This window comes from Diabrotica undecimpunctata, chromosome 1, assembly GCF_040954645.1.
Source record: "Diabrotica undecimpunctata isolate CICGRU chromosome 1, icDiaUnde3, whole genome shotgun sequence".
NCBI lineage: Eukaryota > Metazoa > Arthropoda > Insecta > Coleoptera > Chrysomelidae > Diabrotica > Diabrotica undecimpunctata.
Window position 1 is genome coordinate 60,921,116 of NC_092803.1, and position 13,150 is coordinate 60,934,265.

Here is a 13,150-nt window from a genome sequence, read left to right on the forward strand (position 1 = left end):
ACACAATATATAAAAAGGAATAAACTAAAATGCGAAAATTATCGTGGTAATACGACATTGACGTCTACAGCATATTCAAAGATTTTAAACAGGCCTACGGCTCAATTAATAAACAAAAGTTAAATCAAATACTGCATAGCTTTAACATCTCCCAAAATACATCCGACTAAAACGCAACAATAGACTCGTCTACAACAACTGTCAGAATACAAAATAAGCTCACTGAGAATGTTTCATTGATCAAAGGAAGTAAAGCAAGAAGACATGCAGGCGCCGACGGATTAAGTCTCGCAGACCGGAAGGGACGGCACAAATATATTCGTAATTAAAACAGAGGCAAAAGAAACCGGACTAGAATCAAATATTCAAAAGACAAGAAAGCTAACATAGGCAAGAGCCAGGGGAAACATACGCACAGTTGAATTAGGGAACGATATTGAAACTGTAGAAAGTTTCACATATCTGGGAGTTACATTCGAAAAGAAACGAAAATTCAAAGAATAATAGTAAACGGAAGCAAAGCTTATTTTCACTCGCCCATGTGTTCTGCTCCAAAATCACACACTGGAGATCGAAAATCAGGGTCTACAAAACTATTATCAGACCAATAGTATGTTATAGATGCGAGACATAGGTGATAACAGAAAACACAAAAAGAAAATTGGAAGTCTTTGAAGGCAAGGACCTAAGGAATATATTTGGATATTAATGAAAACGAAGTATGGAAATCCAGGTACAACCATGAACTCTACCAATTGTTTAAAGAGGCACCGATCTCAGAATTCGTTTTAAACTTCAGAAACTTCGATGGGTTGGTCATGTAGTGAGAATGGAAGCCGAAATATTGCCGAAAAGAGCCCTAGATAGAATATTGCACGGCACAAGACCAAATGTATGGCCATGGAAAAGGTGAGAGCATGAAGTAGTTGTGGACGCGCAAAATTTGCTAGACGTGAGAACCTGGATTAGATCGGCGAGGAACTACCACGATTTAAGGCTTAGTTGTATGAGGTCAAGGCTTGATTTGGCCTGTAGTGCCATTGAAGAAGAATACAAACAAACACATATTTGTATAATTAATACAATTACATTCTATAAATTAATTAATAATTATAATATAATAATATATAATATATATAATATAATATACCTAATAATAATAAAATAACTAAAGTGATACAAAACGAAAGTGTCACAATTTCTTACAGATTTATAATTTAAAAAAATATTTGTGAGCTTAAGACCTACATAAAAATACATCAGTAAAATAAAAATTCATTGGAAGGCCATGAGGGTTGTGTCGCTTTAATCTTTGGTTTATTTCTGACCCCATAAGGTTCTTTGCTAGGCTGCTACGATGATTTTCTTATGTGTCAAATATTTGGGTGTATTTACCGGAATGTTGGGAGTATTTACAATCCGGAATGGTGATTGGGTATTATTTGGCGTTCTGAGAAGTACTTTTTAGGTTTGAGTTTCGTTTGTACTTTTTAATGAACTTTCTTAGTAGTGAATGCTTCCAAGGGTACCTCAAATTAATATTAAAATTATAAAAACAGTTAAATCTCGTTTCCTATATTTAGGTTGTAGTCTGGAGCTTGCTCTTTACTGAGCGTACAATATCTAATTGAATAGAAGGGCTAAATCGCTGAAAACGATGAACAATGAACACTATAATTGTTATGCTTATTTAATAGAGTTTTGAATCTTGCTTTAGCTTGGTTTATTCTAGTTTAATCCTTAGTAGCACGTGATCGTTATCATGTTGACATCGGTCTTTGCTTTTCTGCGATGTTTTCTTTATCTTGATTAGGTTATTTATGCTGTTTGTTTAATATCAGTTTTTAATGTGGGACATCCAGAACATTTCTTGCATTGTTTTAGTAAATTGTTGTACAGCTTGATCAATCTAGCTATTACTTCCCAAAGTTATTTTTATGTCCGATCTGATATAAAAAGGTTCCAAAATTTGCTCCAATCCGTGTATTTATTACTTTATTGTTTTACTCGTTGCTATATACTACCCAACATTAAAAATAAAATGCCCCTTAAACGTAATTAATTTTTTGGTAATAAACTTGATTTATATAATGCATTAAATGATTAGTTACGTAATAATCTGAAAAGGAATCTGGGAGCTCTTGCTTGTCATTAAAAAAATATAACTATTTATCATTCTTAATGTTATTTGGCGTTTAGTGTGAGTTTTATTCTTGATGCTACTTTCAAAATATTAATTTTTTCAATTCCTCGAATACGTCAACGCAATAATGTTCACCTTCTATGTGATTTCGGAAGGAGACGGATAATAGAAATGCGGGAGTTGGTAGAAATGCGTCTACTATAATGCGATCTTGGAATATTTTAACGGAAAAAACAAAGACACCAACATCGCAAACATACCAGAGAAGTTTGCAGAACCAGTGACCGTGAAGAACACCTACTTATAGTAAATGCTCTTTAGTACCACTTCAGTACCACTAGATAAATTGGCAATCAATGAATGACTGCTACAGCAACCTGATTTTGCTACAACAACTCGCTATGAGATCAATTTAATGGAGAACAAGGTCTTTTGGTCTTCAATACTCCCGACTACCCCACATCTTGCCTTAACCGAAAGCCATAAAGAAGCGAGACTGCAGTGGTGCCAAGAACGGTAGGAGAGCGACCATAAATAGAACCTGATTGTATATAGTGACGAATCTTGATTCTGTTTGTGGGTCAACGATGGTCAAAGACGATAAGAAAGGTGAGTACTTCAAAATAGCTTGGAGCCCTGTCTACAGGAACTAGATAACCCTAGTTTGCAGCAAGATAATCCCAAGTCCCACACTACAACTGTCACTTTAACGTTTCTTCGTTAAGCTAATGTCACCGTTCTTCCATAGCCAGTAAGATCACCAGATCTTTCTCTGATTGAACATGTATGGGATCTGATAGGCAGAAGGTCGGGCAAATTCTCTGCTCCGCCGATACAGCACCTTCGAAATGGAATTCAGGCTGTTTGGACCTCTTTACTGCAGGAAGATATCGAGCAACTTATTTAAAGCATCCATTACAGAGTAGAGGAGTGCATTACCTGAAGATGTGCTCCAATTCATTACCGAATTTTAAATTTATGAACTACTCCAATTGCTAGCGGAGAAACTTTAATCAATTAATATACTATATGTACTCATTTTATTACCAAAAAAATATTAAAATATATTTAGGTTTACTGAGTGTTCTATTTTCAATGTCAAACAGTACATATCTAAGATGGTTGCTTTTTATTTTCATATATAATTGTCCGCCTTTCGGAGTTATTATTCTGGATTTCCAGTGACGGTATCTTGAATTATAATCGCCATCTGCAAAAGAATACCCAACGAACTCCTAAAGTACGGAGGACCAGATCAGACCAAACAACTATTAAAACTAATCCAAAAAATAATAGAACAAAAGAGAATTCCTCAAGAATGGAGATCAAGCATCCTAATACCTCTCTTCAAAAAGGAAGACAAATCGGACCCGGAAAATTACAGAAGAATTAATTTATTAAACACAATGCTAAAATTAACAACCAAAGTGATAATAAATAAACTGAATGAAATTATAATACTAGCAGAAGAACAGCAAGGTTTTAAGTCGGGAAGATCATATGCACCGACGTTATATTTATAATGAGGCAAGTACAAGAGAAATCATTAGATACAACAAACCGGCATATCTATGTTTCGTGGACCTTAATAAGGCATGGATAGATACCTTTAGGAATAATCAAAACGACCGAAAATATCTACCAAAACAACACAGTAGAAGAAGAACTAACCGACTCTATTGAAGCTGGCAATGGGATAAGATAAGGAGATTCCCTGAGTCCTCTATTGTTCAACCTGATTATGGATGAAATAATAAAAAAAGTAAGAACTAAAAAAGGATACCAAATGGGAGAAAAACAACTTAAAATAATCTGCTATGCAGACAACGCAATACTACTCTCTTAAAGTGAAGATGATTTACAACGTATGCTGCACCAATGACAATAAATAGATTAGTAAAGACGGCAAGAGACGGTTCCCCAATAGCAAGATGATCAGCAGGAAGAATACGAAATCTTATTGGAGGTACATTGAAAAACAGACAGAGTCTACATGTCTATATAAAAAAAAGAAGAAGAAGAAGATCTGCAAAAGACTTATTACTGGAATATGTAATAAAGACTTATTGATGTTTCTATTTGTTTATCGTGTGGCAGACTGTACATTTATGTAACTATTCTTGGACCTTTCCAATCCAAACTATGAACTACAAATATAAAATAAAAAGATAGAAAGTTAAAGATTGAATAACTGAATTAAAGAAGAAGAAATGGATAGAATTTTGCGATCAAATGGAAAGAGATAGTACAAGAAATCAAAAACCTTGTTATAGAATAATAAAATAATTAAGAAACCAGAACAAACGTGACATATATCACATAATAAATGAAAAAAGTAATTATTTTTCCTTATTGGTTATTATAACAGATAACAGTGAAACTACAGAGTAAATATAGTATATTTCTCTACAGAGAAATACTAAAAAAGATTTGGAAAAAAAAAACAAAACAGTGTAGTAGGGGAAAAACGTAGAGTAGAGTAAAATAAAGTAGAGTATATGAAATGTTCGTTTAAATATGGAGTTATTTGGATGATGAAATAATTGTGAAAAGTAATAGTTTAAAAGTACCTAGGATTGGTATTACAGAGTAATGGGAAAGCGATTGGTGTATTATGTAACTGAAAGATTCCAATGATACTGAAAGGAAAATTTCATAAAACTATCATATGTTATCTACGATGTATGAAACCGAATCTGAGCAGTTAAAAAGAAAGAGGAACAACGAATGCATGTGGCGGAAATCAGAATGCCTAGATGGATGAGTGACAAAAATGAACAAAATTAATAATGAGTGTATTAGGGGACATCTAGAGATGGCAAAAAAAGTATAGGTTGACGGAGTTCGAACATGTTCTTCGAACACTAGATGTTAATTACCAAATACGAAGAATTGCTAGTTTCTGCAAGTTATCTGCAAGTTTCTGGAAATATTAAAAAAATAACCAAACAAGACCTAGGAGACGCTCAGGCAGAACATGTACGTAAAGGGAGTTAATATTGGTATGACCTAAGATAGAAACTTAGTGAGGAAATGTAATTAGAGATACCGACCCCGCATAGGGATTAAGACAAAGAGAATGAGTTTTCAAAGTTATTTATCGAAAATCGTTCAGTAACCGCCAAAACAGCACAAAAATATTTTTATCAAATAGTGTTTATTAGGATTATCTAACGATGTTTGCGAAGGTAAAATGAACTCTACAGATAAATTATGCTTTGTTATTACAGGAATTTTATCCATTATATTTGTTAGTTTCATCTACTCATTTTTATTTTTTAGTTACCAAATAGAGATGCCAAACTACCGTGCAGAGTTACCGGCGTACCACAACCCGAAGTTATGTGGACCAAAGACGGTGAACCTATCAAAGAATCTGACAAATACCACATCAAGCGAGATGGTGATCTGTGCTGCCTGTATATTTTAGATTGCCAACCTACTGACGCTGGCATCTATAGGGCTACTGCTGTTAACCAAGAGGGCCACGACGATTGTACTGCAACGGTCGAGGTTGTGAAAGAAATGTAGGTTTTAAGAATGTTAGTTGACTTCTATTGGCTATACGCTTAATGTATTTTTAGTAAAGCTGCGAAGAGGATCGAGGCACCGGTTTTCCTTAAACGTATCGGCGATACAGAGCTCTACAAAGCAATGACTGCCAAATTCACCGCGTGCGCATCCGGAATACCAGAACCAACAGTAGAGTGGTTCCATAACGACAAGAAAATATTCCCGTCTACGCGAATCAAAATGGATAAAGACACCGCTGGTTTGCTCAGACTGACTATATCAGGAGTTGATGTAGATGATCTCGGGAAATATTCATGTAAAATATCCAATGAGCATGGAAGTGATATTTGCCACGCCTCATTGAAATTCGAAGAGGGTAAGTCAAGTTAGATTTTTGTTTTGTGCAGTGTGTTAAATTTAGAAATATGAAAGCTATACGTTTTTTTTTTTAACGATGGCTACAAAAAAAAGTATACGTAGATTTTCTAAAATATTTATTAGACAGTTTACTTTATTTTTTAAGTATGACAATTGTTCCATACGAGAATATGAAACTACAGCAAACAATATTTATTAGCAATACCATTAACTTTGTTACATACGGAAAAGTCAACAAAAAATTGGTAGAAAAGTTAATAATATTAAATGTATTGACATCAAAAATATCAGTCTGGATAATTTGATTATTAAATAACTAACCGCCACGCCGGCTCGGTAGCTTAACAGGCTGGCAGCGCTCACTTCATTGTGAAGCGATATAGCGGCAGTTGGTTCGAGCCTCAAGGCCGCCAAAAAGTTTATAAATAATGTTCTGATATAAAATCCTAATTCGGTCTGCGGCTTTGAGTTAAAATTCGTAAGTGAATCGAATGGATGAGTAGAACGATGCGAGATAGGATAAGTAAGTAAACCTTAGAAGACAATGGCTATCATAGCATGTAGCGCTGATATGATAGAAATATATAAGGTTATATAGATAATTAGAGAGAAGGAAAAGATGCAAGGCAGTTGGTTAGATGGCACCAATTTTGAAAAATGTGATTATACTAAATATTATAGCTATATGGGCTTCAACAACAATTGAATGTAAGGAAAATTACATTTGATAGATAATTTTTGACGTTTCAACTTCCACTCTGAAAATTGTATACAAAACCATTTTTTTTTTTTTAATAAAAATTAATTAAGAATTATTATTACTCAGAAGCGTTAGTCAACAACTAATACACAAAAACAAGTAAAAGAAACTCCTTAATTTTATTTTTTGAAAACGTAATTAAAATTAAAAACCTTATTGTCCATTACAATCAATTTCAATTGTGGCTTAATTACACATAAATATAATGTTTAACTTGCCACAAGAAACCAGTTTCAGTAATTAATTCTATTTGCAGAAATACAGGTACTCTATTAAATATTACTGACAATTAAGTTGGATATAGAGCTAATTGATATATGTAGCTGAAAGTTTCAGTCCAATAATTAAATGAAAATTTTTAACATAAAAGTCAATTCTTCTTCTTGATGTGCCTATCCGTTACGAATGTTGGCGATCATCATGGCAATCTTTATCTTATCTGCAGCAGCGCGGAAAAGCTGCACAGATGTTGTATTGAATCAGATTCTGAGGTTTTTTAACCAAGATGTTCTTTTTCTTCCTGGACCTCGTTTTCCAAATATTTTTCCACGTAGGATGACTTGAAGGAGAGCATATCTGGATTTATTTCGCATAATATGTCCGAAGAACTGTAACTTTCGAGATTTGATGGTGGTCAGTACCTCTCGGTTCTTATTCATTCTTCTGAGGACCTCCTTATTTGTGACTCGGTCAGTCCACGGGATCTTAAGCATTCTCCGATATAGTCACATCTCAAATGCTTCCAGTTTTCTGCAAATCTCTTCGTTCAAGGTCCACGATTCAACACCATAAAAAAGGACAGAGAAGACGTAGCATCGCAGCATTCTTAATTTATATCAAGAGAGGTTGTGACTCTTGAAGAAGGCCCCCATCCGATTGAAGGTGGATCTAGCTTTTCCGATGCGTGCTCTAATCTCCTGGTTGTTGGTCCATTCTTCATTTATTATGGTGCCGAGGTAGTTGTAGTGCGTCACTCTTTCTACAGGGGATTGGTTGACGTAGAGTTGACCTTCTGTTATTCTTTTTTTGCTAATTATCCTAAGCTTTGTCTTCTTAACGTTTATATTGAGTTCATATTGTTGACTATATAAAAGTCAATAAAGAACATAAAAATTTAACAACAAATGTGTTTAATAATTTTTGTTCCCTGTAGTAGCCTTAAATACAGCTTGACATAGCCTTGGCATGCTTAAAATTAAATTATCAATTTCGTTTTGAGGCAAGAGGATCTATTCCTATATAAGAAGATCTTAAAGACCTTGTCTAGTATAAAGATTATGCAGATGTGGAGAAATCCGTCTCTGAAGCATATTCAATACATGTTCGATGTGATTAAGATCTGGCAATTGTGTTGGCCGCGGTAAAAGTGGAATATTCTTATTATTAAATCAATCTCTTACTATTGCTGCAGTATGTTGCCTTGCTATATCCTGCATGTAACGCAAATCAGGACTTGCAGCAGTTGCAAATAGAAGGACAGCCAGGTTCTAAGATACGATCAAGCTATGAAGAGGGAATGTAAAGGTAGTGGGGGCAAGAATATTGTTAGACGGGAAGTGCCCTTTTGAGAGACCACATTAAACAAGGAAAGAGAGTCTTTTTCCTTGTTTAAGAAATCAAATTTAGTTGGGTTATGTTATTGTTTGTCCCAACTGTCACATGAAGTTTTATTTATATTGAAGTTTTTTAACAATTGTGTCACATTTTAGACTATTATCGTTAATATTGAATTCAAACTTTCTCGTCTAAGACACATTCTGAAAAATATTTTATAGCTACTGTTAATAAGTGTCCGAAAATTTAAATTTGGAGTCTTTGCATTTCCGGATATGTCCGCCATATTAAGAGGTCACTTTTATGAATTTTGTTCTAATTTTTCGTAACGATTACATTCCGTCTTTTGTCTTTTTGCTCGATGCACACTGTCCCCTTCTAGCTGATTTCATACAATATTTTCGTTGAACAGGCAACGTTGTCCTGAATGACATATGTGACAAGATCAAGTTACACAACTTGAAAAACACGATTTTCGGTTATAAGAGTTGTACCAGTTTTTTATGACGCGAACGGTACATACCTTAATCTGAGTCCACGATTTCAATGACGTAACATCTCTGCTCCGGAAGTACAATGACATAACTGTAAAATTTTGAAAAATGACTTTATTATGTTGAAGGGATCAAAACTGCATTTTTTTCATATTCGTAAATCATCGTAATTGTACTTACGAATTTCGCCATAACCGGTGATTTCGTAATTACAATTATAAGAATTTTTAAAAATATGTATAGAAAATTCAGTTTTGATCCCCCCAACACAATAAAGTCATTTTTCAAAATTTTACAATTGTGTCATTATACTTTTAGAACAGCGACATGGGAACCCTCAAAGGACGTCTGGCATGCAGGCCAGCTTCATGTAATCTATTCCTCAAAGTTTGGTCACATACAATATTGTTGTGAGTATTTTGTAAGGCTCCACAGAGTTCATGGGCAGTTAAATGCACACTTGGATAAGCTAATCCTACCACATACCGAACCTGTCGAGTATTTGCACGTTACCGACCTCCATGTCTTTCAGCGATATTATCAGATTGTTCATGTCGTTGCCATAGTAGCGAAATCACTCTCCGAGACACGTCAAAATAGCGTGCAACATTAGCGTGTGAAAGACCAGCCTTAATCATATTCACAGCATTTACTATTTGGATATGTGTTAAATGCCGACGCTGCGTAACTGTCGTTGCGTTCAATTATCTTGTTTTAGTAAAATTTTAAAGTACATACAGCCTATCTTTAAAATTTGAAGTACTTTTTCTATACATTCTCAAGCATTTAATCGTATGAATTTGAGGCGCTATCACTTTTGACTTAATAAAACAATGCAATTGATAGATGGGTTATTCTGGCATAACTTGATTTGTACAAAACAAGTTTTCAAATCGAATGATATGTATTAGAAAAAAGTGTTGTTTTTATTGAAAGAACTGGAATAACAGTGGTGTTCCTTAGAAATGTTTGATGTGTGTATTATATACATGTAATAATATTACAATGATTATATACATTTCTGGAACTGTATTTCTGTCATTTTCTTAATTGTACTAATATATTTCATCTTTGTACCCATTAAATATTCACATGTATCGCATTCTTTTTTAGGCCTACGGTAAATATTTCTCTTACAGCTCACTTTAAATAAATCATCTGCAAATAGTAATGAAACACCTGTGATTGATTTACTTAAAAAAAACTAAACTTAAACATCAACTGTATTACACATATTTATCTAAACTCTCTCTAACTGTATTTGTAACTAACTGGCTTTCTACCTGACCTACCAAAACTCTGATTAATCGTTAACGTGGACCTTAAAAATGTGATAAACAAACAAATACGACAGGTGTATAAACAAATGAATCATTTACCTCGCTTGTAATCAGAATAATATATCAAATTTTTGCCGAGAAAATTCTTTCGGATTGATCGGGAGCCAATTGCATCTTTAACCCTGTTTCATGAAATCAGTGTCGCTGCACACTAGTCCAGTGACACTGACGGCTTTACGTGCCCTTCGATGCTCGCTGGCAGCTCGTATTAGTGTAAGAAATTAAAATGTCGTTGTTGGTGCAGAAAATCGAACTTATGCGCTCTGGCTCAGAAAACTAGTAGCCGATCTTATAAAACATAAACATAAAAACGGTAGATTATCTATTATTCTATACACTATACATAGGGCACTACATCCCGATGTTCTTTTCATATTTCGACATTTTTCCGCCAATTTCCCCAAAATATCTCCATATAAATCCCAAATCAGTTTAAAATTATAAAGAAATTGATTAAATGCTAAACATTTCTTGTTTGTAGGACTAGAACCTAAACCTAAGCGCCCAATCACAGACCAATACACGGATTTCGACAAGTACAAGAAGAGCGGCGCTCCAATGCCCATATCAGATCCTCCCATTATTTCTCAAATGACAGACAGACATTGTACTTTGTCTTGGAACCCATCGATTCCTTCAGGTCCACGAGTGCCTGTTACTTACCAATTGGAGATGTGCGAACTACCTTCTGGTGATTGGTTCACAGTAAGATCTGGTATCAGAAGTTGTACGTGTGGAGTTAGGAATTTGGAACCGTTCAGAGATTACAAGTTCAGAGTTAGGGTGGAAAATAAATATGGAATCAGCGACCCATCGCCATATGCAATCACACACAGGTAATTTTTTTAATTCAAATTATATGTTTATTAAGTCATTGTTATTGAAAATAAAAGATTTATCTAGAAACTAGTGTAAAGTGGAGTACTGCAACGAGGTAATAAATAAATAAAAGTCACTAAGAGTACTAAAAAATGTATAAAATAAAAATTAATGGAATAATATTTTTAATGAAGTTTCGCTATTTAGGTCAACATTTCGAGTTAAATTAAAGAGAATGTGGCTACAAAATAACTAGATTAACGTTTCTACACTTTTATTCTTCGATTTGAGCCGAGTCTGTACCATATTATTAAGATATACTTTTGATACCGAGTCCAATTTTTGACAGTTAAAAATAATATTACTAGCAATTCTTTCAAATAACATAAATTTTCATAAAAATTTGGGATTAAGCCTATCTTACCCTTACTTTTAAAAGTTATATGTGCTTCTTACACTTTAGAGATGTAAACTATTCCTTATATATAAAAAAATTAAAATATAAAGAAGCAATATCTAAATGAATATTATTATTAGTATGTAATTTATAAGACAGAAAGAAGGTTTTAGATTTAATTTTAATGCCGGGCATCTGCCATCCGCTTATACGGATTTCAATCCGTATTTCAACCTGATTAGGTATCATCAGAACATCATATGCATGCTCTGAATTGAAATTAAATCTCTCCCGTCATATTTCAATAATTTTAAAAATAATTATTTACAGACATTACAACGCCATCTAATAACAACATTAGAAATCTTAGGTAATCTTAGGATTTTTTAATGCATTAGACGCTCTGATGATACCGAATAAGGTTGGACTACGTATAAGTGGATGGCAGATGCCCTCCTTTAAAATTAAATCTAAAACCGTCTTTCTGTTTTCTTTACTCGGCTTCGAGTACTAGAAAATAAATTCACTAAGAATTTTTGCCGTGATGAACGACATGTGGAATGTAAATTGTAGATTCCCTTGTCAACTAATTAAGATATCAATATGTCTGTGTTACAAGTTTTAGAAAACGCAGTGATAACAATTTGAATTCAGTTTCGCCAAGTAGGAAATCTTAGAATTTCTAATGTTGTAATTTATAAGGTTTCCCAACGTTGAAACCATTAAAAAATATATTAGTTTGTTTTTTTTTTAATTTTTAATATTTTAATAGTGAATGTTGGGATCTTGTAATCAGATCCGACGTGTGTAAAATTATTCAATAATTTCAACTTCTATAGAATGCTAGACCACATAAGGTAATTGACTGTGTACGTACGGTATCAATGAGTCTGCTTCTTAAAAGGCTTAAATCTAGCCCAATAAATATAAGTAAGAGAACAAAAAGTAGAAATCTGACGATTTCTAGGTGTTCAAAACCAAAATTTATTTTTACCTAAATCTGTGCCTTCTACAGTTTTCAACGCAAGCAGACGATGAATGGACCGACATGTGGAATCATGTGGAATCATAAAATTGCATTACACGACATATCGATTCATTAATGGAAGAAACTTTCGTTAACTGGTTTCTTATACTTAAAATACTAGTAAATAAAGGTATAGAAAGACAGTTGAGATTTGATGTCACGTATTTCACGGCTAGTACTTCTACAATTCGTTTATACGTATTTCTTTCTAGCAGGTCTATCAGAGCGACTAGGTAGAAGTCCTATATTCTATATAAGTAAAAGAATTTATTTTAATACATTTATTTTTAATGAAAACAAAAAAAGGATATGTAAATATACATTTATGAAAAGTATAATAATAAGAAATACTAAACTAATGTAACTGCCCAGAAACTATAACTACGAAATTGTACCTTTAATAATATTCCACGCACTAAGAAAGTTTTATCTATTCTTTCTTTAATCCTTTTCTAGACAATAATATAATGAGGTCATAAGACATATTATTATCATTTACCTTACCTGCTGGATTTAGAATATCACTTGCTTAGATATATGCCAAAACTCTGATACTCTGGTCGATGTTACAACTTCACTAATTGACCGTGAGGAACCACTTACTAACGAAATGTAAGAATCATTGTTGTACTAGCGTACCGAGATTTTCTTTGAAACTGTTCTACGTTGTTCACGAGAAAAGACACCACGAGTACTTGTGTCTTCTTCGACAATTATCGATTGTG

General features: G+C 33.6%; 1 protein-coding gene across 11 annotated transcripts in view; it reads left to right on the forward strand.

Annotated features, from left to right (window-relative positions):
- The window catches only part of Obsc (Obscurin), a 350,811-nt gene that overhangs the window by 305,212 nt on the left and 32,449 nt on the right, over positions 1–13,150 (forward strand). For all 11 annotated transcript variants that reach the window (XM_072543243.1, XM_072543203.1, XM_072543216.1 and 8 more), the window contains 3 exons: positions 5,426–5,670; positions 5,728–6,032; positions 10,664–11,018. In XM_072543243.1, coding sequence (XP_072399344.1) covers positions 5,426–5,670; positions 5,728–6,032; positions 10,664–11,018 — 905 coding nt within the window. The remainder of the gene's footprint in view (positions 1–5,425; positions 5,671–5,727; positions 6,033–10,663; positions 11,019–13,150) is intronic.